Here is a 24,522-nt window from a genome sequence, read left to right on the forward strand (position 1 = left end):
AGCAGCAGACAGTGAAAATGACTAAGAACACCATCAGGGTCTCCCTTCCTTGTATTCATGACATTTACCACAAAAGCTACATCTGCAAAGACTATCATCCATGGATGACCCATCTCACCCATCTTACAAGCTCTGTAATAAAGAGAGAGAGCAAAAGAGAGAGTTTCACAGATGCACATTCATTGCCACAAGTAAAAAGAAAGCATAAAATAGTGTATATTAAGATATTTATAATATAAAGAATTCAGCTCCAAAGTTATTTCATAAGCTGCTTCTTGTGAAAGTTTACAATTACATGTCATTTGCAGTCACCTCATATAAGCTACTTTTATGCTGTCTGCTTTGCACTGTAGTGCTGGAGGCACAATATTTCCCTGCATTATATGTGTATATAGATGAGATGACAATGCAGTTGACTTACCTGTATTGTAAATCAGAATAGGCCAGAGGGTGTCATGCACAGAGGATCTTTGAATTTACAGTTAAAATGTCTCCTTAAAAAATAAATAAATAAATAAATAAATAAAAAATCTGGTTCTGTTATCCACATCTAGGACAGAATGGACTCAGTATTTTTTGATTTTATTGTATTACAGATAGTAATTAACATCTGTCCCAAATGTGACCCCACTTACATTTAGTCAGTCAATGATGCTTTACATTCATTAAATGGACATCATCATTAACCATCACTGTTTCTTCTTAGATCTTCCTTTAAGGTTTTCCTCTCCATTACTTGTGACCTGTAAACCCTTTCTCTTAGTAGGAAACAAATTATCATCAGATGATAGATCGCAGAAGAGAGTGAGAGTATGTAGGAAAGCTGGAATTAGTGTCACATCATCAATGAGAGCGATGTGCATGAGAAATGTGGTATGTTGACACATATAAAAGTCTCATATAATATTCATCAGAGCTCTGCTATTGAAATACTGGGATACCAGCATACACTTTTATTCACCGAGTACCAGGAAGAAATACACTAAACCCCTCCCCACACAGATGGTACTGGAAACCACTTCATAAATCTCTAATCTGTTCATTTAGGCAAAATTATGTTCTCCATTACTCAAAGCTGTTTATTAACTCAGACAATACCTTTCTATTTGTTATATAAATATGTATACATTGAAGTCTGTAACTATTAGTGTGCATGCAAGAAATAAATTAATCACGTGTGTCTACGTATAGTGAAAATCAACCATGACACTGTTTTATTACTCTACTGTATATTACACATATCCTCACAGCATAGTGTGAAATTTATGCTAGGTATTACTCTGCCCCAACTTTACATATTCCATTTGCCATCCTCATATGACTGGTCCCAGCTGGACTGTTTGTGTAGTCATGGTAAGTAGACACTGTTCACCTCCTGGCAGAATCCATGCAGATGTACTCATGTTGTCTTATCACTCCAGGAATTATATTAACCCCTGTAATAGGACAGATGTGGCAGCCATCACTCGGGGAATTCTCATCAAGTCATGTGAAGCAGATGCATTAATGAAAATGCCAGAAGTCATGAGCATAGAAATGTTCCACGTTATTGATACTGCATACAATCTATTTAAACATACTGTTTGTCTCTATTGGGGTCATTTACACATTTGAATGACTATGTAATACAAAGCAATGTGATAACATGAAATTAAAAATGACTTTATATGACCATGGGCATTGTTTCGAGTCCGGACAGCTGTCATTTGCTGCTACTGTCAAGTGACTGTCAAGTGACCGAACCACAACAGCGCTTCACCTTCACACGTTCGCTGAGAGAAGGCTAACAGTTGAAAGGCAGGAATATATATATATACACATATATATATATATACACACACACACACATACATGCACATATTTTATTTATTTATTTTTATATATATATATATATATATATATATATATATATATATATATATATATATATATATATATATATATATATATATATATATATATATATATATATATATATATATATAAATAAAAACACACACATATATAAAAAAAAAAAATTCAGTGTACAGAATGAATAACTTTTTTTATTTAACTTTTTGGCTTGGAACAATTTTGTATCCATTTCGTGAAAAACCATTACTGCATTTGTATATATTAGAAAGTGTGACACTCCTCAGTCAGTAGGCTGTAGCGTGGAACCAGAACATAAACATCTCATTAGCTACACGACAGCGGATGAATAATGCTGAACCAGGTGCATGGTCCCAACAGGAATGAATGCTCACATACTGTACAAACACAGTACTCTGTAGGTTGATTATGTTCACCAAGTGAAGTATGTTTTTCAGTTTAATAAAAATGCATTCACTGGTTACTTTTACTTTACCAGAAAAAGAGGAAAACCATGTTTCCATGGTGATGTGCAGTGCTACATGATTTACTCAGTGGATGGACTGGGGGCTGCATGTGCACACAAAACACCATCCGATAGACATGATGCATGATCCAAACAGCACATAATATCAAGCGTAAATTAAATATATCATTTATATAACTATATTAAATATAAATACATCAATGAGTAGATAAGCAAATGTTTCTCCAAGGCATTGAAGGACAACCGTTTCATCATATCAACTAAGCAAGGGCATCGTGGCAAGTGTGTGACGCACAAGAGCAGTCCTCATCACAAAACAACATGTCCAGCAGCTGCATGTGCCACACTGCACGAGCATGCGTCCCTGTGGTGAGGATTACATGAGAACAACAGTGCAACAGGGAGCCTGATTCCTCTCATGGAGCTCCTTGTTTCAGGTATCAGGGGTTTATGTAATTAGACTTGCGCTGTATTGGAGAAGCATCTCAGTGCAGCAGTACTGACAGTACGAGACTGTGCAGGCGGTAAAACGAAGTCATCATATCTCCCCACTCGTGTGACTGAAACTTGTCCAAACTTGGTGGTCAATGCACAGCAATCAAAACTAAGTTTTACATAATGTTTCACACGTACAGACACACATGCACACTATGGTAATAAGATATTTCCACAGTAATGGAACAGTGAGTGGTGCAGTGGGTAGCATTGCTGCCTTACAGTTCCAGGGCCCCGGGTTTGGTCCTGAACCTAGGATCTGTGTGTGTGGTATTTCTGTGCATATTCTCCTCATATCTGCATGGGCTTCTTCCAGGATCGCCCATTTTTACTCCCACTTCCCCAATAACATATCACTAGGTGGATCGGTGTACAGTAATGGATTAACATCCCATCCAAGATTCTCTCAACTTGTGCCCATTGTTCCTGGAACAGGCTCTGAATGGGACGTAATGGCTCCTCAATGTCTGAAGATGAAGCGATTCATGAAGCAGAATGAATAAATGAGAACACCACACAGGTGTATGTATTTCAGCATAGTAAAGCAGGAACCTGTCACATGAGTATAACTTGAGAGCAGGACATGTGATGCTTTCACTTGATCAAATACACATGCAAGACTCTAACTCTTTGTCTTAGCATAGCCTTGGTCTGAATACAACCAGAAACATGATATGGATCAAATAATATGAAGTGAATCAAACTTGGCAGAAGAAAGGCATGTTTACTTGTAGAAATGTAAATCTGATTCAAATTCATGCAAGTTCTTTAAAAAAAAAAAAAAACCCTACAGTTTCGATTACAGTTACAGTTTCTGTTCAAGGGCGAGAACAGCACACATGAAGGTGCATTCAATGCCAATTTTCCCTATGGCGTTCAGCTTCTTTCAAAATTCTGGTTCACAGTGGGTGGTGGAGAGCGAGAATCTCACCTATGACCTCCGGGTCAAGAACATAAATCATAAAGGTATCAGTCAGGTCCTGCATTACAATAGGATGGAAACTGACTTTCAGGAACAGGATGAAAAGATTACGCAAGATCATCGAGTCGGTAATAAATGATTTACACAATTTAAAAATACTCTTGTGAAGGTTTATACACCCGCACATTCATCGTTCAACAGCTCTCATTTGTGTAGGCTGATATTAGAATTATCGTGATGTTCAAGTGGTGATTAACAAAAGTTGCAATCTGTGGGTTTCACCTTTCTGGGTTTCACCGGTGGAGACACGGCATGGCTCTGCTGAGCGGATGCAGTGAGAAAACACTATCATTGAACAGACTGAACAAGTACCAGGTGTATGCTCCGAGACAGAAAATAACTGCAGTGCAGGAAGGTGAGAGGAATTGCCTGGGATGTGTGTGAAAAGGGAAAATCCCACAGTAAATGAGTGTGAAATGTAATAAGTTAGTGCGGCAATGAAGGAAGCTGGATGGATAAAAACTCTCTCATGTTTGGTACTAAGGGCGTAGCAGTAATTTCTGTTGGATTACAGGGTTGACTTGACAGATGAAGTGATTAATACGTTGGTCAAGCCACAAACCACCACTGTAGTGTCTGGAAAGCAAAGGATGAGAAAAGCCTCACTAATTTTGATGCGCATTACTAACAAATTGCATTTAGGCTAGCTTCGACAAAGGCAAAGCTGGTACAATCAATGGACTAACTAATCACGGTCTACTGAATGCACTGCAGAACACTAACAACAGTAAATAATGTAACACAGTCCCTACTGAGAAAATCCAAATTAGTCTACAAAACAACACTCCACAATCCTGTTTTTTTTTCCTTTCTCTCTTTGTCCACCCAAAAAATGTTCCCTATTGATCATTTTCTAAGATAAAAAGAAAGGAAAATAGCATAATACCTTTTACAAATACAGTTATACATGCTATCTAGAATAGTGGCATGTTCCACAGATAAATGAAAAGTAACAGCAGTTGACTCTTTTAAGAAAATTGCCCTGCGGTTCGAGCATTTACAAATGTGGTGCATTAAAGTGCCCCTATTGTGCTTTTATCAGATATTACCTTTCATGCAGTGTGTTATAGAGCTGTTAGTGAATGTAAAAAGTCTGAAAAGTTTAAAAAATCAAAAGTTATTGACTCCCAAAAGAAGGGAGCGATTCTGAAGAGCTGAAACGAGTCGTCAGTAATTCCAGACTTACTTCCTGTACAAACCTACGTAGTTTTGAAACTAAAAGCCCTGCTTCTGGTCTTACATGCACTTTGACCCGCCCTCAAACACTACAGTACAGTAGTTGCGTCCTGAAAGAGTTAGGTTCATGTCTAGAAGACGTTTTTTCTGCACTGCAAAACCAACACTACTTTGCATGGACTGCCGAAGGATGAGGATGTAAACAGTCAGTGGTTAGAATTCATTTTAAAACGATACCACTGCACCTTCGTTTGTGTTCCCGTCATTTCACTGCTTCCCAAATGTAGCTGAAGTCATCGTGGGATTTGCGAAACGATTATTCATTAAAGACGGGGCCGTACTCACATTATTTGGACCATCTTGCGCCTCTGGATCACAGCCTGTTAAGTATGATTGATTATTTATGTATATATTTTCTACCGAGTGTTCCAAATGCATAATTTTGTGTTGTATGCGTATACATTCCGCACACAGCTGTTAGCTAACCTGTTAGTCCTGCGAACTCACATTATTTTCAAACTATATACAAACTTTCCACTGAGAAATGTCCAGTTCTCGTCGTGCTCGCGATAGTGGTTCGGGTCGATCTTCCGACGTATCACTATCGGACTCGTGCTCAAATTGATAAGGTAAAACCAACGTTATTACTGAGCTGAAATTCAGATATGGTAGTGGGCGCTTCCCTTCTGAAATGCGCTCTAGACGGTCGCCCAATCACAACAGACCAATCAGAGCAGAGTAATTTCTCTGAAAAGAGTCATTTAGAGTGAACGGATTCTTGAGCGAGTCATTTGTGGCACTGAGAAAAAGAGGTGACGCTGCAATGTAAATTATGAGAAAATGAAAGTGGTTTTTGACCTTGGATGCATGGAAACCTATTGTACGAGACCTTGAAAACAAAATTAGGCACGTTTATATAGCATAATGGGGCGATTTAACACTCTGTACTGCTACTCTCACTAATAGCTCGGCTTACAATTAGCCTTAACAAGATGAGCTTTACTGAGAATAGCGTGCATCATTTTGTTTTCACTGAGGTTGCTTCTTCCTTTGTTGAGCATGCTATGATGATGTGTACTGTTGATAATAGTATAAACTCACCGTCAACTAATGAAAATTAATGAGCGTTGTTTGTTTATGAATATTCATGAATATTTGGTTGTGGCAGTAAAAACTTGAGGCAGAAAACGACACTCCACAAAAATGAATGGACATCATTTTCAAAGTAATAACTCATTAAATTTGTGTTTTATAGGTACTAAAATGTCTATAATTAGACAGAATGTGATATATTTTATAATACAGTTCCTAAATGGCTAAACAGCACAGTTTAAGTTCTGTAGTAAGTAGATTTAGATGTAGAAGTAAGTAGATCGTTAGCCTAAGTAGCTAAAAGCATACTGATAATAGACAGAGGTACGAGATGTATACCGTACCCTCCATCATAAAAAAACCCCAAAAGGATTGGTAAATCAATAATTAAAACAAAATCTCTTTGCTCATTAGCTAGTGAGCATGTGAGTCATTAGCTTTTGAGCTTTTCAGTTACAGTATGTTTAGCTGTGATAAAATCTCTCCCTCAACATAACTGTCCATGTTTACAATCAGCATACTGTACAGGCTACTGGACATCCTGAACCACACACCACCATTCCAAGTAATATTTCAGTAGATGAAGCAATACATTGAGGCACACTACAGAGTGTCCTAAAAGTCTCCGTACATAGGGGAAATGAACACTTTTCAGCAAAATGTCTTCCGAAATGTTTACATTATATATAAGAACGCCTTTGACAAAAGAAGAACGCATTGAAATCATTCTCATGGCTGGATCGGGAAGCCGTCACAAGCTAAACATGTCACAGGAAACGTGGTGAGGACATCACATATGACACTGTTGCCAAACTTATTAACAAATTCAATAAGACTGGAAGTGTTGTGGACCAACCGAGAACATCCACTGACGAAGGCACAACCAGCGTGGCGCTGGCGAACACAATCCCCTATGTATGGAGACTTTTGGGACACCCTGTACTCCGAGTTGCTATTTAGTACACTAGTATACAATCTGGGAAGTACTCACAGCTTTCTCGTGATCTAATAACACCCAAAATGATGAGTGAAAAGACTCTTTACATTTACAGCACGGCACATTTCTCTCAGGACAGCATTGAGGAAACAGGGCAGTATGACAGGAGCAATTGATTTAGCCTGGGGTTCCATGACATTAAATAATGAATCAGCATATTTCTGCACAGGTTTGGAACAGCAGCTGGGTACAAAACAGACTGTGACGAGAACATCTGCTGGTATTAACATACAAAATGCCTCTTCCTTTGTTACTCTAGATAACTTACGGGATTAAGGTAACGTTGCCTCACGGACACTGTTGATAGTGTAACTACAGCATAAAGCCACCGTAAACTAATGAATATTAATAAACACTGGAGTCTGTTTACTAGTCAAATCCATGACGAGTAAGCAGTCTCAGTGAAAACAGACGGAGTTGAATAGGCAGAAAACGACAGTTCCAGAACAGTTGACTGGATATACAGTATTTGGGCAACAGTTCTGAGATGTGTTTTAAAAACAGGTACATATATTTAAAGTCCCCATGAAATCAAAAGGGAAGTTTTGTGACTTATTGTGAATATGTCAGCCTCTCTGCACTTCGGCTTCTCGTCAGATTTTCTGTTCAGTCAAATGCTCTCTAGAATCTGAAGAGTCCCCCCTCCAACAGTTATAAGTTTCCTGGCTGTGAGGATTCACTTGATATGTCTCGCCCTGACGTCCCGTTTTAGTGTGCATTGCGTCAACACGTTGAATAACGCTACAGAAAAGATATAATAAGATAAGCACACTTATGCGTATTTAGATGCTGTTCTCCCAGTGTCTGTATGTCCTTCCTCCAAGTTCTTCAGTTTTCTCCACCTCCTAAAACCATGCCTGTAGGTAGATTGGTGAAACTAAATTCCCCCTAGGTGCGAATCTGAGTGTGCGCGCATGTTGGGCATTTATGTTCCATCTAGTGTCCGTTTCTGCCTCAGAACTAGCTAATGCAGATTTCAAATTTGCTAGCACACATGCTTAGCTTAGTTCAATTCATAACAGTGTTCTTAAAAAAAATTTCAGAAATTGACCATCTTCTTTTCACAATTTGACTGATGCGTCTACCTGAGCACTGACCACAATAGTAAAATCACTGCATGCTTCATTAGTCATAAAGAATGAGCAGAGCTGAGCAGCTGTTCCAGCCAGGGGGCGGAGCTAATTTCATAGCCAGAAAAAGGCTGAAGCTTGAAAGGCGAAACCCAGCTAGGCTATTTTTCATTCCAGGTTTTATTAATGTATCTTTCACATATGATGATTACAGGTCTAGAAAGATGTGTAATCATTGTATACGTACAATTTGACACAGCTAAGCTATGTTTAGTCCAATCTGCTCATTATGGGGATCCATCCTTGACAGCAGATAGAGCATTTGTCGGGCAGAGCATTTCATCAATCTTCTGTCCTTCCCTGTCCTAAGACAAAATGCCGGACAAATGAAGCTGACCTTCATCACTCGGTATTCTCAAATGAGTCTCACCAGAGAGCCTATCTGTCGTTCAGTTCAGCAAACACAACACTTCAGCATGATGTGAGAGGTCACTGAAGGACTCGGTATCATTGCTACTCCTCAAAAGGGATCTTCTTATGTCAGGTCTAATCCTCACTATGTAGCAAATTATGCTTGGTGTAAAGGAAAGAAGCTCTTGGCTACTGCTCTTGTAAAATCAGAAGAAACATGAAAAGAGAGCCCTCTGCTATAGAATCAAAGCACTGTGCTGCTGTATCTAGGGCAGCAGACTGCAGGGTCCAACGTACTTCCTTTTATTTTGAGGGTTTTTTTTTTTTGGCCCTGCTTTTCTACCGCTCCGAAGTATCAGCTCCAACCATCATCTACCACTTGATGTGATTAAGTATACACTTAGTCTGTGCTTTAGCCCTCTCTTTACAATAGCTTTCCTGGACTGTAATGTACTTGTTGAACTTTTGTGGTAAGGCAATCATTGCAACCTTTAGGTTAAATTCTAGAGCATCTCCCTGTAAGTGAAATAACTTTGTGCTTTTAAGCAAGGAGAGAGAGAGCACATACAGAGTAAAGAACACCTAGGAGAGTTTGTACAGTGTGTCTGAATCGGTAAACCCTGCTGCTTAGTGGATAAGGATCACGTACTGGGACAGATCCTTAACGTGCCACCAAGCACTTAACTCCTACTAGAGGCACACAGCATGGTGCAGGACTGATCTATGGTGTTCAGAAGACACCCAGAGAAGCACTCGTAACAGCCACGTAGCTCAGACGAACCTTTTTCTCTTAGCAGATGAAGTCTGAGACTGAGCGCTGAAATACAGCTCCAACGATCCGCTGTTTAACCTTGACGTGCACACTTAAAAGCACCTCGAAATACGAAATCTTTTGTCTATACCTGCTCGTTGCTATTTGCCTCGTTTGTGTCTAATAATGGCTCAACCCAAATCAGCATAATCACCATAATTTAGTGATAATTACATCGACTACAAACAAAAGGGCTGCTTAGAGCACAGCACGCAAATAGTTGTTCATTACAGGAACGGCTGTTGTTGGACCGCCTGCTGTTTTTTTAGTGGACTAGAATAGGCATTTCTCCCCATTATGTGCCATAAAGTTTGGATACAATGTGAAAAGATTTTCAGACACAGAACACCTAGTGTGGCATGGTCTAGGCGCCGTCTCCATCTCGCATCTGTTATCCGATTTCAGTCGAAGCACACTGCATCTGCGCCCGCTTACTGCAAGTGGATCCATTCCAATAAACGGATTCCCTACAGAACAGCACACAGCATGCACAGATCATGTCCACACACCAGTGAGATTTGATTGAAATGTCAGCCGGTATCCGTCTCCAACAGGACAGATCAGTCCCCGCACATTTAGATACCAGAGTGTCTGCACTGGCTTTCAAATGTGAGAGCTGCAGAATGTAAACATCACTCAGTGTGTGTTTTAATGGAGATGGAGCCTTAGAGTAGAAGACATTTCAGCGCAGCACTGCCACTGTCAATGTAATGAAGTGTCTCTATATGTGCCTGGAAATGCATCCCTAAATAATCATCAGTAATGTAAATAACCAGTGTAATGTTCCACCGGGGAGCCGAGCCTCCCTCTTTAACCCAACGTTCGCTCCAAGCTCTTCCAGGCAGAGAGGCCCCGAGCAGCAGATTATCTCTGAGATGCGAACAAATTACCATCCAAATCTGGCTCATCTTCCAGTCCCAACTGTTTATGCAAATAACACATGTTGTAGTTACAAACGCGTCGGTTTCTCCTCCCCATCAAGTCTTTGTTTTGAGTGAGAGGTTAATATGGAAACATTGCGGATTGTTCACTTTTCTGGCTGACAGCCCATTCTGCCCATTTTGGAAATTCTTCTAATCTGCTGTCGATCATAACATCCCAATATTTAATTGCTCCCATATAAATATTTAGCATTCGCAACTTATTCATCACAAAGGCTCAAACAAAGATTTAAATTCCCTGTGATTACGCTCATCAACAGAATGATCTTTCCATACGGTCTGTGACCCAGTTAAAGCATCTGAATCGAAGCTGTATTTTTCAGTATTATTATCAGTTAAATTATCGGTCTGTATTAGCCCATGTAATTTGATTAAGGCAAGATAATACGCTCCTTTTGCGATCTTCACATCTCTACTACTTCAAGAGCTACTTATGCAACATCCTTGTTTTGAGTAAGGTCAACATCACCTAATCTGCCTGCAGACAAAGGAGCATCGAATCGAAAATCATGTTCACGTGGACAAAAAGTGCATGAATAAAAAAGTATGCTTGGTCTTAAGATGCACTAACGCACTAAAGCAAAGGCTTTGAGGGGAATAATGCATTCAGCGAGATCACGACGGAATCGAGCACACACCATGTTGAAAAATGCTTTGTTGATAGATTATCAACCTCAAACATGACCGATATTACATAAAAGGGCTTATCTAAACAGAGTTGTGCAGAGTGACTGGCCTGGGCTCACTCGACTGTGCAGTCATCCACTCTTGAGCAGCCATGCCCACATTTTCAGTGCAGGCAGTACCCCCATTTAGAACACACATTATTCTGAAATTACATAACCACTGAAAAAGCATAGAACCCAAAACCTATTTTTTTCTTTTTTGATGGTTGCTAAACCATCAGGTAACTATAGCAACCAGCGATCCTGGTTTCTACGTCAATCACTGTATTTGGAAATGTCTTGTGGCCCGTCGCTTACAAACATTTCGAATCGGCTCTACTTCCTGTTACAGGTGAAAAACATCCCATAAGCAGACACAGAACAGAAAGGTTTAGTTCTACGGATTTATTCACTTTGCTCTTTTCACTGGTTTAAGGCTGGCAGCTCTGCCACTGCTGATATAAAGAAAACCACCGAGTCTGCTGAGTAGTGCTAATGTACAAAAGACTGCAAAACCGATATCCAGTATAAAGCTGCTGTTGTGGCAAAAGCTTCTGTCAGATGGACAGAAAACTAATGTAGGCTAATGGCAATGACATTATACGGAATACATTTCAATAATGCACTCATCTGAATATGATTTCTTTCATCTTAGTGTACATAAGTTTAACAGTCAATAAACAATGACATTGTCATTTGTCAAGTTGCAGTAAAATAATAGGAAAATTGCATTCAGTATATACACAGAGGATCATTATTGTGCTCAAAAATAAACAATAGACAAACATGATTTGTTTGTTCATTTAGTGGAGTGTCCACTAATGTAATTACAGCTAGTCTGGCCCCACTGTGCATTTGGCTTTGTGTAACACAACTCTGGGTCATCAGGGAAAATAAAGGATAATGGAATATCCAGAATCGTAATAATTCAGGCTCTCCGTTTCCAAAAGAGCGGACGCACACCGACGTACATTCAGTTCCTCAGGCAGCATATTCCTTTTGATGATTTTAGGTATTGTCAGATATCTGTCTCCAGTTTTTCTGATGTGTCATGGACATTATGGAGCATTTATACAAATGGGAAAAGTGAAAAGTATTGTTTTTTACTCAGTTATTTATCCATTACGTGTAAGAGTACTGTAATACATTACTGTTTGCAACATACAGTACAGCACAGTAACAAAACATAAAGGTATTTCTCCTTTATTTTGGTCAAGTTGATTATATGGTCATGTGCAAGTTACTTCAAAGTGAACCCACAGCTTTCACTAAAGCATCATCAGGGATTTAGGCTTCTGCAGGAATTACATCCTGCTTTCTTTTGATGAATTCTGCTATAAAACACTAGGCACCATAGTAACAGAAAGCTCCAAAAACACTATTGAGAGAGAAACAGAAAAGTATTCTGTGGACATCAGGTTCCTCGACTCATCTCGTCTCCATGTCTATCCGTAATGGAAAAGGAGGCTGAGTTTTACAGAATCGAGCCTCAGTTCTGAAGGTTAAGATAACAATCCAATTGTAGAATCCGCAATTCAGAGGTCAGTATCTCTCTCAACAAATATTCTGTGAATAAAAGGTTAAAGGTCACCACTCTGGGGCTCCGGGTTGCGCGCATCACGGCCAGAACTGCGGCCCAGCCGGGGGAAACGAGACGACGTCTTAGATCGGCCTGTTTTACTCCCGCTCTCATTAGCAGAAGGGGCGTCCCTGTGGAGGGGAAAGGAGAAAAAAAAAAAAAAACACAAGCAGAGGTGACGCTCGTGACATTCAGCCCATCACACTGGATCGACAGACTTTACACTGGACACATCCACAATGCACCTGATGGCAGAGCTCAAAATGCAGTTGTGTATTACTTCTCATTATGTACTGTATAAGGAAACATTCAAGAAGGTGTGGCATAAAAACAAAACAAAACCCACAATGATCTATTAGGAGCTTGGTTAAATGTTTGTTCAGAATAGAGGTAGTCATAGAAAAAGCATGAAAGGGCATTCAATCATTGCATTTACAAAAATAATTGCAGGTAGAATTCCTTCAGGAGCAGAAAGGAGTAGGATTTTAAAAAACAGACTCACACACACCTCTCCACTTCATGCAAACTGATACCAATGTGTTAACAGCAAAAGAAAATACCTTTCTCAGATTAGCCTTGACTGTAGAACTGGCTTCATGTAGGGTGAAATAGTTTGGATTCATTAGCTGACTAGTCTAGACTTAAGTTAAGAGCTTCCTAAAATCAACTTCAGTTAGAAACATGTGTACACCAGCTCCCGAAGCAACACTTTCAGCTCAGTTAAAAGGTGTATTGTTTTTGTTTGTTTGATTTCACGCCTAAAATTGGGGACCACCCAAAACTCTCCACCAGATCAAAATGATCTTATATCCCCATCAGTATGAGGACATTTGATCCTTACAAAAAGCTAAAAACCTTTAGACACACAAAATCTGTACTATACGGCGCTTCAGCACTACCTCACTCAGTGGCTGCCATGACAACCACACTACTCATGAACCAAGAGCTATTGACCACCTAAGAAAATCATACTCCCTTTATGTGATTTTGTGTGCGTTGCACTAAGACAAAGCAGGAGATCGTAAACAAAGGCTGAGCTATGATGTCAGTAACAATTAAAAAAAATGTATCCATTTGAGCTTTGAGAATGTGAAGCTCGGAGACAGGCGCACACTGCTGTACGGCTATCCTCTCTAAATACACCGGCATACTCCTCTGCAGTAAGATGAGCATATCTGACAAAGTGAGGGAGAAAAAAGGAAAGACAGAGAGAAAGAGGGAAGAGAGAGCAAGCGCACTGCTGAGCAGCTTTCAATCAAGCCTGAACAGCAGGGAGAAGTTAGCTGCAGGTAAGTGGGGTGCCGCCTTCTTTCACACATACACTTCAATCTATGCATCCCTGTCAGCACTCGCATACGCACATGTGCACGCTCACACGCTCTCTCACCCATACACACAGTCTCTCTTCTCAGCTATGCATACACTATTCAATCTGTCCCCACAGAGATCGGCTGTGCTAAATAGCAGCTCCTCACTGAGCCATTACATAACCCTTCAGGACACAGCTCCAGCTCATCCTTACCACAAAGCTGCTTTGTCTGATTTTGTACACTGGAGACATTTTAAAGAGAAATCATTGGGGGGGGGCGGGGGGGGGGGGGGGGGGGGGGGGGTGTCCTCTAGCAAATGATTCGAATTGAGCAGATGGAAGGAACAACGATGGTCTAAATCAGCATCCAGGTTTCTAGAGTTTAACCCTTAGTGGTGCTCAGCCTCCAAAGAGAGCATGTGTGGTTGGTTGAAACTATAGAAAGGTTTCAATCTGATTCTTGTGAATTTGAAGGTTTGATTGAATTAATGACGCCCAAAACAAAACACACGACGGGGCTTTCTCTCAATCTGGTAAACTCAAGCCGACTCTCCGTGTGCTGCTTAGAAGCTCCATCTTAAAGTTTCTGATCTTTTTGTCTTGACCACCTCTCACCTGGTGCTTGGATGGACTGGTTTTTTCTCCACTCTCTACATATGTGGCCTCTTTATCCTGCGCTCTCATTTCACTTTCTTCCTCCTCTGCTCTGTATTTGTACAGTACCATCACACACACACACACACACACACACACACATTTTGACCTTTTTATTTTTTAGACTTACACTTTCCAATAAAGAAATTTCTAAAGGAAAAAAGGAAAAGGAATGACCGAGATAAAACTGACTTTTTTATCATTATCCATTGGAATAGTTTTCCTCTCTGCCTTAATATGTGGTGTCTCTGTCCTGCCCTCTTTCTGTCATCATGCAATACTACATGTCAATTTATTTTCAACATCCACAAATAGGCTAGTTAAACTAATATACATTTACGGCATTACGCCCTTAAAAGTGCCTGACTTCCATTTATCTCATTATACAACTGAGTAGCTGAAGGATGGGGGACTTTGCTCAAGGGCTCAGCCGTGCTGGGATTTGAATTCAGTCCAGCGTCTTAAACACTGAGCTATGACGAACACTTACCTTGCAAATGGAATATACTCGTATATCTGTTTGTAAAGTAAGTGGCAAGAAGGTAATAAAAGGCTGAACATTATGTGACTACTATCTCTTGCTCTTGTTTGACTTCTTGTTTGTTTTCACACCTGGCCAAAAGAACACTATTTCGGCATAATAGTTAAAGTTAATGCAAACAGCTGACTAAATAAACATCATGTGAGCTTAGGTGTGCTATGAGACTATCTGTGTTTTTTAGTGTGGGTGTGTTTTTTAGTGTTGGTGATCTAAAATGATGCTATGCTATAGCATTAGAAAAGGCATCGATCAATCAATCAACACTTATTCTTTAACTTTAGAGAAAAGATCCAGATGTTCACAGGCTAGCTTACTTGTAAGATATCCTTGTCACCAAATCCATCTAAACATCATAGAAATATCCACCAGCTGTGTGCGAAAAGAAACTGTTCTGCAGCAGGCACCGAGCAAACTCACAGATATGGACAAAAATTCTGGAAAGCTTTTCGTTTGGTTTAAACCAAGCAGCTGCAAAATGGATGGGAGGAGTCTGAAATCGGTTTGTGGACTGTTTACAATCCCGGGCACAGGTTATGGAATCACTACACTTAGAGGATGCATACCCAACTTTATTAATTTGTAGCAAATAAACAAATCATAGATATGACACAAAATTTTGGATTAATAACTGAACATTCTGGCTTCATTAAACATACCTCAAACAAATTAAATTAAATTGTTTAATTAATGACATTTTTGCCCAAGTAGAGGAAAAAATGATGGAATCAACAATAATAAAAAATGTTAACATCACAATCAGCACTTTGTTGCTCCTCCTCTGGCTTTTATAACAGCCTGAGTTCTTTGAGGCACAATATTCTCCATCAAGCTGGTTCCAACTTTCTCGAACAGCAGGTGACAGATCAGCTTTGCAGGATGAAGCCTGCTCATCGACCAATTTTTTACATTTCCACCAAAAATGTTGAATAGTATTGAGATCCGGACTGTTTGCTGGCCATGTCACTGTTGATCTGCCTTTCCTGAAGAAAAGCTTGAACACTCTTTGCTCTGTGGCAAGATGCGACATTATCATCCTGAAAAATGACTTCATCACCAAAACTATTTTCTATCGATGGAATGAGAAAAGTATCCAAAATTTCGATGCACTGATAGTTGAGGTCTATCCTGGTCCTTTACCTGACATGAAACCCCATGTCGTAGATGAGTGGGGGAATTTGATTGTTTTCTTCAGGCAGTCTTTATATATTTCATTAGAACGACACCAGACAAAAGTTCCAGCATCATCTCCTTGTCCAGTGCAGATTTGTGATTCATCACTGAATATCACTTTCAGCCAATCATGCACACTCCATCATTGCTTCTCTTTAGCCCACTGTAACCTTGCTTTCTTCTGTTTAGGTGTTAGTGCTGGTTTTCATTTGCTTTTCTATCCATAAATCCCCTTTCATTCAGCCGATTTTGGTAAATGGCGCACTTATATAGACTCTCATTCACCCATTCAGACACACAATCACACCAACGATAGCAGAGCTGCCATGCAAGCAACTTGGGGTTCAGTGCCATCGGGAGCAACTTGGGGTTCAGTGTCTTGCCCAAGTACACTTCGGCATGTGGAGTCACGTGGGCCAGGAATCAAACTGCCAACCCTATGATTAGTGGACAACCCGCTCTACCACCTGAGCCACCGCCGCCCCATTTCTTACAGTTCTGTCACAAACACTGACTCCTGTTTCCTCCCATTTGTTTTCCACTTGTTTTGTTGTGCATTTTCTATTTTCAAGACATATTGCTCTGAGTTTTCTACCCTGATGTCTGACGTCTCTCTTGGTCTCCCCGTGGGTTTTTCTTTTATAACCGTCCCATTTTGTTTATACTTGCACCAAATTTTAGACGCAGCTGACTGGGAACATCCAACATCTACTGCCACACTCCGTGTTGGATTTCCGTCTTGAAGGAGTTTTATAATCCTTTCCACTGTTTTAATTGACATCTCTCTTGTTGGGGCCATGTTTCATTTCAAAAAGTCCAAGGTTAAGGTCTGTAAGCACTCTTTTAATGTCGGGAAGGACTCTCTTTTAACTGCAGACTAATTTGCATTTTTAGACTTGTGCTGTTATTTGTTTTAGAAATGCACATTAAAGGTGATTCAATCATTTTTCCTCTACTTGATCTGGGAATAAAAACACCATTCATTAAAATAATTTCACTTAACTTGTTTGAGGAATGTTCAGCTATTAAACAAAAATTGTTTGGTGTCATGTCTGTAATTTGTTTATTTACTACAAAGTAAAAAAGCAGGGTGACTAAGCGTGCTGATTCATAATGTTTACCAGGTGTTGTACTGCCGCACTGACATTTTTATCAGATTACACACATACACGGAGATTACAACGTTAAAGCGATTTAACAGAGTTAGAGAAAGATTTGTTGAATAGGGTCTACACAGCGTCTAGAATCGCTTATGATCCAGGTGTGACACAAAGATGGTTAGATTAACAGGTAAACATCACATTTAGTATCTGGATGAGTCAGGATAGAAAAAAAGAATTATGAGTGTGATTATTTTCCTGCACAAGGGCACTTCCAGGTTCTATAGGCTTGCTCTGGCATTAACCTTTTTTTGTGTGTAAAACAGGATGTCATTTACTTTTTATGAAGGTAGAAGCCAGGAATTTTAAAAATTATATATATATATATATATATATATATATATATATATATATATATATATATATATATATATATATATATATAAAAGCTCTTTAAACATTCTTGGACATCAGGGTCAGTAGCTGTAGTAGCTGGATTCTTAAAATCATCAATGTGCAATTAAAATAAACACAGAGCAAGTGTAGCAAGTGTATAAGTGTACTGGTATTAATAATCGCGTACATTGCAGTGCACAAGCTGAATTGTGTCCTCGGTGAATCATACACACTCAACAGGAACACTACAATGCTAAGCAAGCGAGGTATGATCTGGTAAGCTAAATATATTGATATATTTTATGGTACTTATTGTGAGTATATAACGTATATAAAGTAATAGCGTCTTTAAATACAACATTAAAAGTCTACAAGTACGAGTAAGTGTCCTTGCATGTGGAAAAATAAACACTTGTTACCTATCCAGATCTAGCTCCGGTTACCACGGTACTGGAAAGAGAGGACACATGGGATGTGGACACGACACAGAACATAACCTGCTACTTCTTTCTCAGTGACATTTCTGAACTTCCGCATCAAGTCTGAGTGCATTCCAATTTAAAAATGTCTCAGTCCCCAGTCACCTTATGTTCTCGAAAAGAGACTGTGACAACAACCCTCTCATCTAAAAATCCCCCCTCTCCTCCTCCAGTCGCACTAAACCAAATGGTTCACAGGGGGGAGATGCCAGGAACACACACACACACACACACACACACACCTTGTCTCTGTTCATATTACACAATTGTGCTGGCACCCTTTGCATGACGGACAACTCTCTCTACTACACGGCTGCCAAGAGGAGAGTGTGCTGTTCAGATTTATTAAAGCAGGTCACTCGAACAGCCGCATGAGAGCAGAACCTCTTGAAGTACAGGCAGGCAATATGGCTAAAATATATCCTGAATATGCAAGGATTACAGTAGTTTCACATTCACGGGACAGAAGTAAAGATTAAAACATTACTAGGTTACAGATGTGTGATAAAATGAAGGGAAAAAATATATATTGTCTCTGTTCTGCTGTGGGAGGCATACTGCTGGCAAGCTTCGAGTCCAGAGGTATTTAAACGGAAGGAATTTCAGGTGCGTGTGGGAGAGGGGTGAGATGGAAAATACTAAAAAAAAAAAATAATAAATGGTTGTCTTAGGCCTGACAACCTTTACACGTTTCGCGTAGGAGGTCTGCATTTTAACAATGGAGGATGCTGCTAGAAGGAAGCTTCACTGCTAATAAATAGAGTTACTCTGACTGATCACCTTTATCTTATGATGAAACGGTTATATCCTGATGGGAATGATCTCTTCCAGGATGTCCCCATACACATGGCACGAGGGTCATAGAATGGTTCAAGGAGTATAAAAATGATGTAAATCACATGCTACGACTTAGTTGGACAGCGACGGGTATTACCAAGACATTATGTTGTTTTGTTCTTTAAATTGTCTAAATACACCTAATCTAGTAATAATATATCATTTAAATACCCTAATAAACAATGTCTTTTTGTAATTAGACGTTTATAATACTGAATTAAAGAGACCGCTGAAAGAAATATCGCATCAGCAGCAATGAATCATATTCCAGACAATTCTTATTGAGGGCTGTGACCCAATTTTAGTGTGAACACCACCACCCCTCCAAACCCCCAATATAAAAAAAAAACTCCCATAATTTTCAACCCTCACCTCCTTCACATCGCAGCTGGACCCATCAACGCCTCATTTGGCTCAACACACAAATTACATCAAGCTGAAAGCCATTAAATTAGCTCGTCATTTTCAAAGCTGTGCCAAGGATTCCCGTTGAATTCATCCTGATCATTTTGATGAGAGGGAGGAACGTTTTTTCATTAATCTCCTGTTTGTAATTGGAGCTGGCTGGGACTCAGTGGACTGACAGTAATTCAGTGATATGCAGCGTGAGAAAAAACGGTGAAGCTGATAGACGGATGAGCCAAGTGTTGGCTCTAAAACAGCATGGAGAATTAGCAAGTGTAATTGGGGAAACAACAGATCCGGAATATAGGATCTCTCTATATACAGGATGATGGAACTTATAAAAGTGAAGAAAAAAAAAACAAAACATGACGGTATTACTGAGAAATCAAAAACGATATTGAAATATGATGTAATAAACAAAATCTGGCCATATGTGCATATACTGTCCAGTCTGAAAGTATTGCAACGGCAAGGCCAAGTATTGTTTTTGCTATATACACTGAAGACATTTGGGTTTCAGGTAAAAAGATGGATATGAGACCGTAGATCAGAATTTCAGCTTTCATTTCCGGATATTTACATCTAGGAGTGTTAAACAATTTAAAACATGGAACCTTTAATGGCAGACCAACCAATTTTTAGGTGAATGTCCTCAGTTTATAGCAAAAACAAAAGAATTGGCCCTGCTGTTCCTATAATTTCAGAGGGAACTGTATGTGCAACTGTGTTTTTGTGTGTGTATATGTGTGTGTGTGTGTGTGTGTGTGTGTGTGTGTGTGTGCGTGCACTCACTGGCAGAAAGGCAGCAGCTGCAGCAGTGTTTCCTTGGAAGGACAGGCAGTGAACTCGGGCAGTGTCTGGATGAGCTTGTTCATGACCATGCGCAGGTAACACTGCAGGTGCTTCCTTCTTTCCTCCACAAACTTGGCATCCTGCATGATTACACACACACAAAAAAAATGCTCACGTAGAGGTTCCCTCTGAATATTAATGTATCATCACCTCATGAAGCATATCCTAATAGCCTCATGCAAACAGGCTACAAAGCTGAATTTCATGGGTAAACAGGTAGACAGATCCCCGTCCTTGGGACAGCCATGTTTACCAGCTATGCCTCTGGAGACCCTATAGAATAATCATGTTTATCATCAGGAAATCACCGCCTCACCCCACTAATAATCACATGTGTGTGTGTGTGTGTGTGTGTGTGTGTGTGTCATGCACACCACTGCAGCTCTTTCTCTGTGAGGGTTGTGATTGCCAGGGCCCATTTAATGCTTAGTTTAAGAACCACCATCATTCACAGCTCCAACCCATGACACCTGCAGGGCCAAAACAATCTCACACCCCCATTTAAGATGTTCCAGGCACATTTTATTGCAAAACGATATTATATGCAGTTAAAAAAAAAACAGATGATGAAGGAATATATAGGAATATAATATAAATATTTCCACTTAACGATGTAAAAGTACCATTGTGTTCTGTTTTCCAGTGAGCGAAGAACCTGAGCCACGTTCACCACAGAGCAAACATCCTTTATAAACTTTGATTTCTTGTCTAAGCAAGGAAATAATCTCCATCTCCAAAACTGGAAGCCTTGAGAGAGTTCTCTTTGGATAGAAAGCATGGGAAACACAGCACCAAAGCAAACATGGCTTCACAGCAGAAAACTGCCCCACTTTATTGGAAGCGGATTTAATAACTGGCATAAACAGATGGATCAACGAGTGAAGCACAGCCCTCTCTATCTGTAAACACAAATATTAGCTTATTCACACAAACAACTGGCAAGAAAAAGACAAACAAAGTGCTCTGTGACCTTTAATGCCCAGCACTACAGCGCCAAATCCCTGAAAACATTTTCGCAGTATTCTGTCGTTGGGTCAGTTGTATCCCCCACCCCAATTCCCCAGGCTGTTCTCCAAACTACTCGAAGGCATGTATAAAAACCACATGCTGAAAAGAGAAGTTGAAGTGAAAAACACGAATAAGAGTGAAAGCGTGTAAGTCATGTGGACAGTTTCATGAGCGAGGGAGAAGAAACTGGGCCAAGTAAATTCTGACAGAAAGAGAAGGTACATAGTGTTTAATCAAAGTTGGGGTTTTTCTTTTCCAGTTTTGTGAACCGGAGGTCAGTCTTACACTTCAGGCAGAACACTTTACTTCATGGTACAGCACAAAAGAAACAAGTAAAGAGCTTAGCACACATGGGCAAATCTACTAATTGCATTCTGATGTAAGATCTGCAATAATGGTGTACTCATTAATAATGAATGAAAATAATGAAAGCTATAAAAAGGTAATGAGGAAGTTATTAAGTGGTCATATTGCCAGCTTAAAAAAAAAAAAAAAAAAAAGGTGCTTTCAGGAGGGTTCCTCTGCGCACATAGAAGGAGGTCATATATACTGATAAATAAATTCATTCCTGTACAATACACCAAGAATATTAAAAACACATAAGATATGTAGAGGAAAGAGCCCGTTTTGTAGAACAGAAGACTTTCCAGGTGCCGATTACTGAAATAATAATGATTGAACAGTCGACCTGCATCGAACAAAAGCCGTATAGACCCAAGCGCTCTCGATTAAACGGTGACCATAAAACTAGCTCACGCAGGTTCCTCAGCACCTTTTATGTCTCAGTAATGCAGGACACATTACCCATGCATGTTACATATTCATCCAGTATACGAGTCATAATTTATTCACTTTGAGTCGTAGAAGCAGGGTTGGGAAACAAGAGTAATAATGAGCGAGGGCTATATCCTCCTGAGGGTGTCATCTTTAATGCAGCGATAATGCCGAGCTCAATTAAGGCTGCATGAAAAACCCCTGAAAGACACAAGAGACCCAGAACCGCCGTCTTCTCTTCAGTTACTTCACTGCACCCTTTATTTCAGCACCGTGACTTTCATAATTCATGAAAGGAGCGAACGTGCTTCGTAACAGACCATAATAAACATGGCACACGGAAAGTTCTCCAACTTGGACAAAGAGCTTAATAAAAGCTTAATAAATGCATGTGTGAATAAACAGGACACCTAATGCACCTGGTTCTGCACAAGGCCTCTGAATAATTCACTACAGCAAAAGAACAGCTGGACGAGAGACGGACTGCCGCCCCGTTGCCGAGATCAGCGGGGCCTGGCGCAGAAAACGGTGAGAAATGACTAGGCTCACGAGAGGCAGCGCAGAACCGCTAAACAGTTTAGCCAGACGAGCGTCTCGTGAGGAGCGCCGGCAGCAAAACAGCTGTCAGAGGCTGTCTGTCAACTTAAAAGGACACTGTGGAAGAGCACGAGCTCTAAACGGCTGGCAATCTCTGTGACTTTGCCTCCAGCGCCGTCCTCGCCCATAGCGATGCAGTTCGGGATTCCACGACTAGTATCATCCTTCGCGCCATCTGTGCGCTACAGCTGCTGAAAAAGACGGATGGATTATTAAAAGAGGTCAAATGGGGTATTTTTCTCATCCATGCAAGTCAGCTGAAATGAAGCTATAGTCATCTAGATCTGTAAACATGCACTGGGAAATTGTAGGAGTGGTGAATGTTGTAGGACCCACGGAAACTCATTTTTCTATTAAGAAAATGACAATTAATCGTTCGTTCTGGGAAGAAGTACCGACTAACAAGAAGCACACTAAACAGCAGAGGCATAAATTTGACTCGGGCAATGACTTGGTGCTCTCTGCCGAAAAGCCCCTCCTTACGACAGATGCCGAGATGAACAGGAAGGAACGTAGTGTGTCGGCTCAGTTTCGGTGTGGCTTCAGAGTCATAATGATCTGTGAATAGTTTGTCATACAACTCTCGATACAAATCAGAGAACACGGATATTACATCATAAAAGTTCATAATGAGCATCATAAAAACTCTTAATACGGTTAACAGGCCTGCACATTAGCATGCTCAATTTCTGCTAACAACATATAAAAGTGCTAGCATATGGGCAAAATTTAGCTAAACATGACAGGATGAAACTCACTGATCAAGAGAGAGGGAGCAGAATAAGGCCTTCGAACACAGAGTCCAGGTAATTATGCTCCTTCAGACTCCTGGCTATGGATCGCTTTTGATTGGGATTCGAACTCTAAATCTAGATCTAGAGATGACGGCTCAGTCGTTTCCCCTTGCGGCAGGGTTTCATGCTGGCCCTACATCACTACATACACAGATGGCACACAGTAAAATCAGCCTCATCATGCTTCAGTAAGACGTCTGATTTTCGTTATAACTTTCCATCAACGTCTCAGAACCCACACTGGAATATACAAACTAGAAAAGGGGAATCTTGAGGGAGTTCATGCTTGGATCGCATTTCGATTGTGATCATAAATGGATTTTTGAAAATATGTATTCTCATTATTTTGATCATTTCTACAGCCTACATTGTGATTTTTCTCCCACAGCAAGTCCACTGCTGCCCAGTGCCTCGAGGGTTTGGCGTCTTTTTGCGATCGCTGAAATGAACGCAAAATCAATCAAACTCCACAATATTTGGAGGAGCCTGCGATTTTTCCAACATTACAGCAGATTTTTCACAGATTTGCGCCAAGACGCATCATGTGACATCATCAGAACGTGCATTCAGTCAAAGCAGACTTTGATTCGTGTGCGTCCAGCATGAGTACAGCTAAAAGGTCTCATTTACCTACAAACTTCACTATGAAGTAGTTTGCCCAAGCAATTGCAAAAAAATTAAAATAAATAAAAACTTTGGGGGGCGGGGGGGTGGTTTGGGGGCAAAAAAAACCCCTCTCTGAAATCCTGTAGTGACTGACTGTCATTTTACTGCTGGAACACAATTAGAATTTTTTGCACTATTTAGGCATTAGAAGATTACAAAAATCTACATTTGAATTTTAAGCTCCCACGTTCTAATTAATGTGTTTTCAAAAACTATTGGCTAATTGACCATAATTTTGCCAGTGGTACAAAATAAAGGGCTTACAAAAAATTTAGCCTAATTAACATTTGAATGCATGAACTCGACTACATTTTTTTCCCATTAAAAAAATCATTAAAATAATATAAACAGAGAAAGTTTGTTTGGTATTATGTTTTGTCTTT

The 24,522-nt window shown here is 40.0% G+C and overlaps 1 protein-coding gene across 3 annotated transcripts in view; it reads right to left on the minus strand.

Moving 5' to 3' along the window:
• Positions 1–891: 891 nt before the first annotated feature.
• snx29 (sorting nexin 29) overlaps positions 892–24,522 on the minus strand; it is a 112,396-nt gene continuing 88,765 nt past the window's right edge. The window contains exons 20-22 of one of the 3 annotated variants that reach the window (XM_047159418.2): positions 20,241–20,380; positions 14,482–14,572; positions 12,521–12,688 (exon numbers count right to left, since the gene is read on the minus strand). In XM_047159418.2, the coding sequence (XP_047015374.1) occupies positions 12,671–12,688; positions 14,482–14,572; positions 20,241–20,380 (249 nt within the window). In that variant the 3' untranslated portion in view covers positions 12,521–12,670. Of the gene's footprint in view, positions 1,437–11,368; positions 12,689–14,481; positions 14,573–20,240; positions 20,381–24,522 lie in introns of those variants that run through there. The other 2 variants (XM_047159419.2, XM_017483905.3) reach the window with 2 other exon arrangements.

The sequence above is a fragment of the Ictalurus punctatus genome, chromosome 13 (assembly GCF_001660625.3).
Source record: "Ictalurus punctatus breed USDA103 chromosome 13, Coco_2.0, whole genome shotgun sequence".
NCBI lineage: Eukaryota > Metazoa > Chordata > Actinopteri > Siluriformes > Ictaluridae > Ictalurus > Ictalurus punctatus.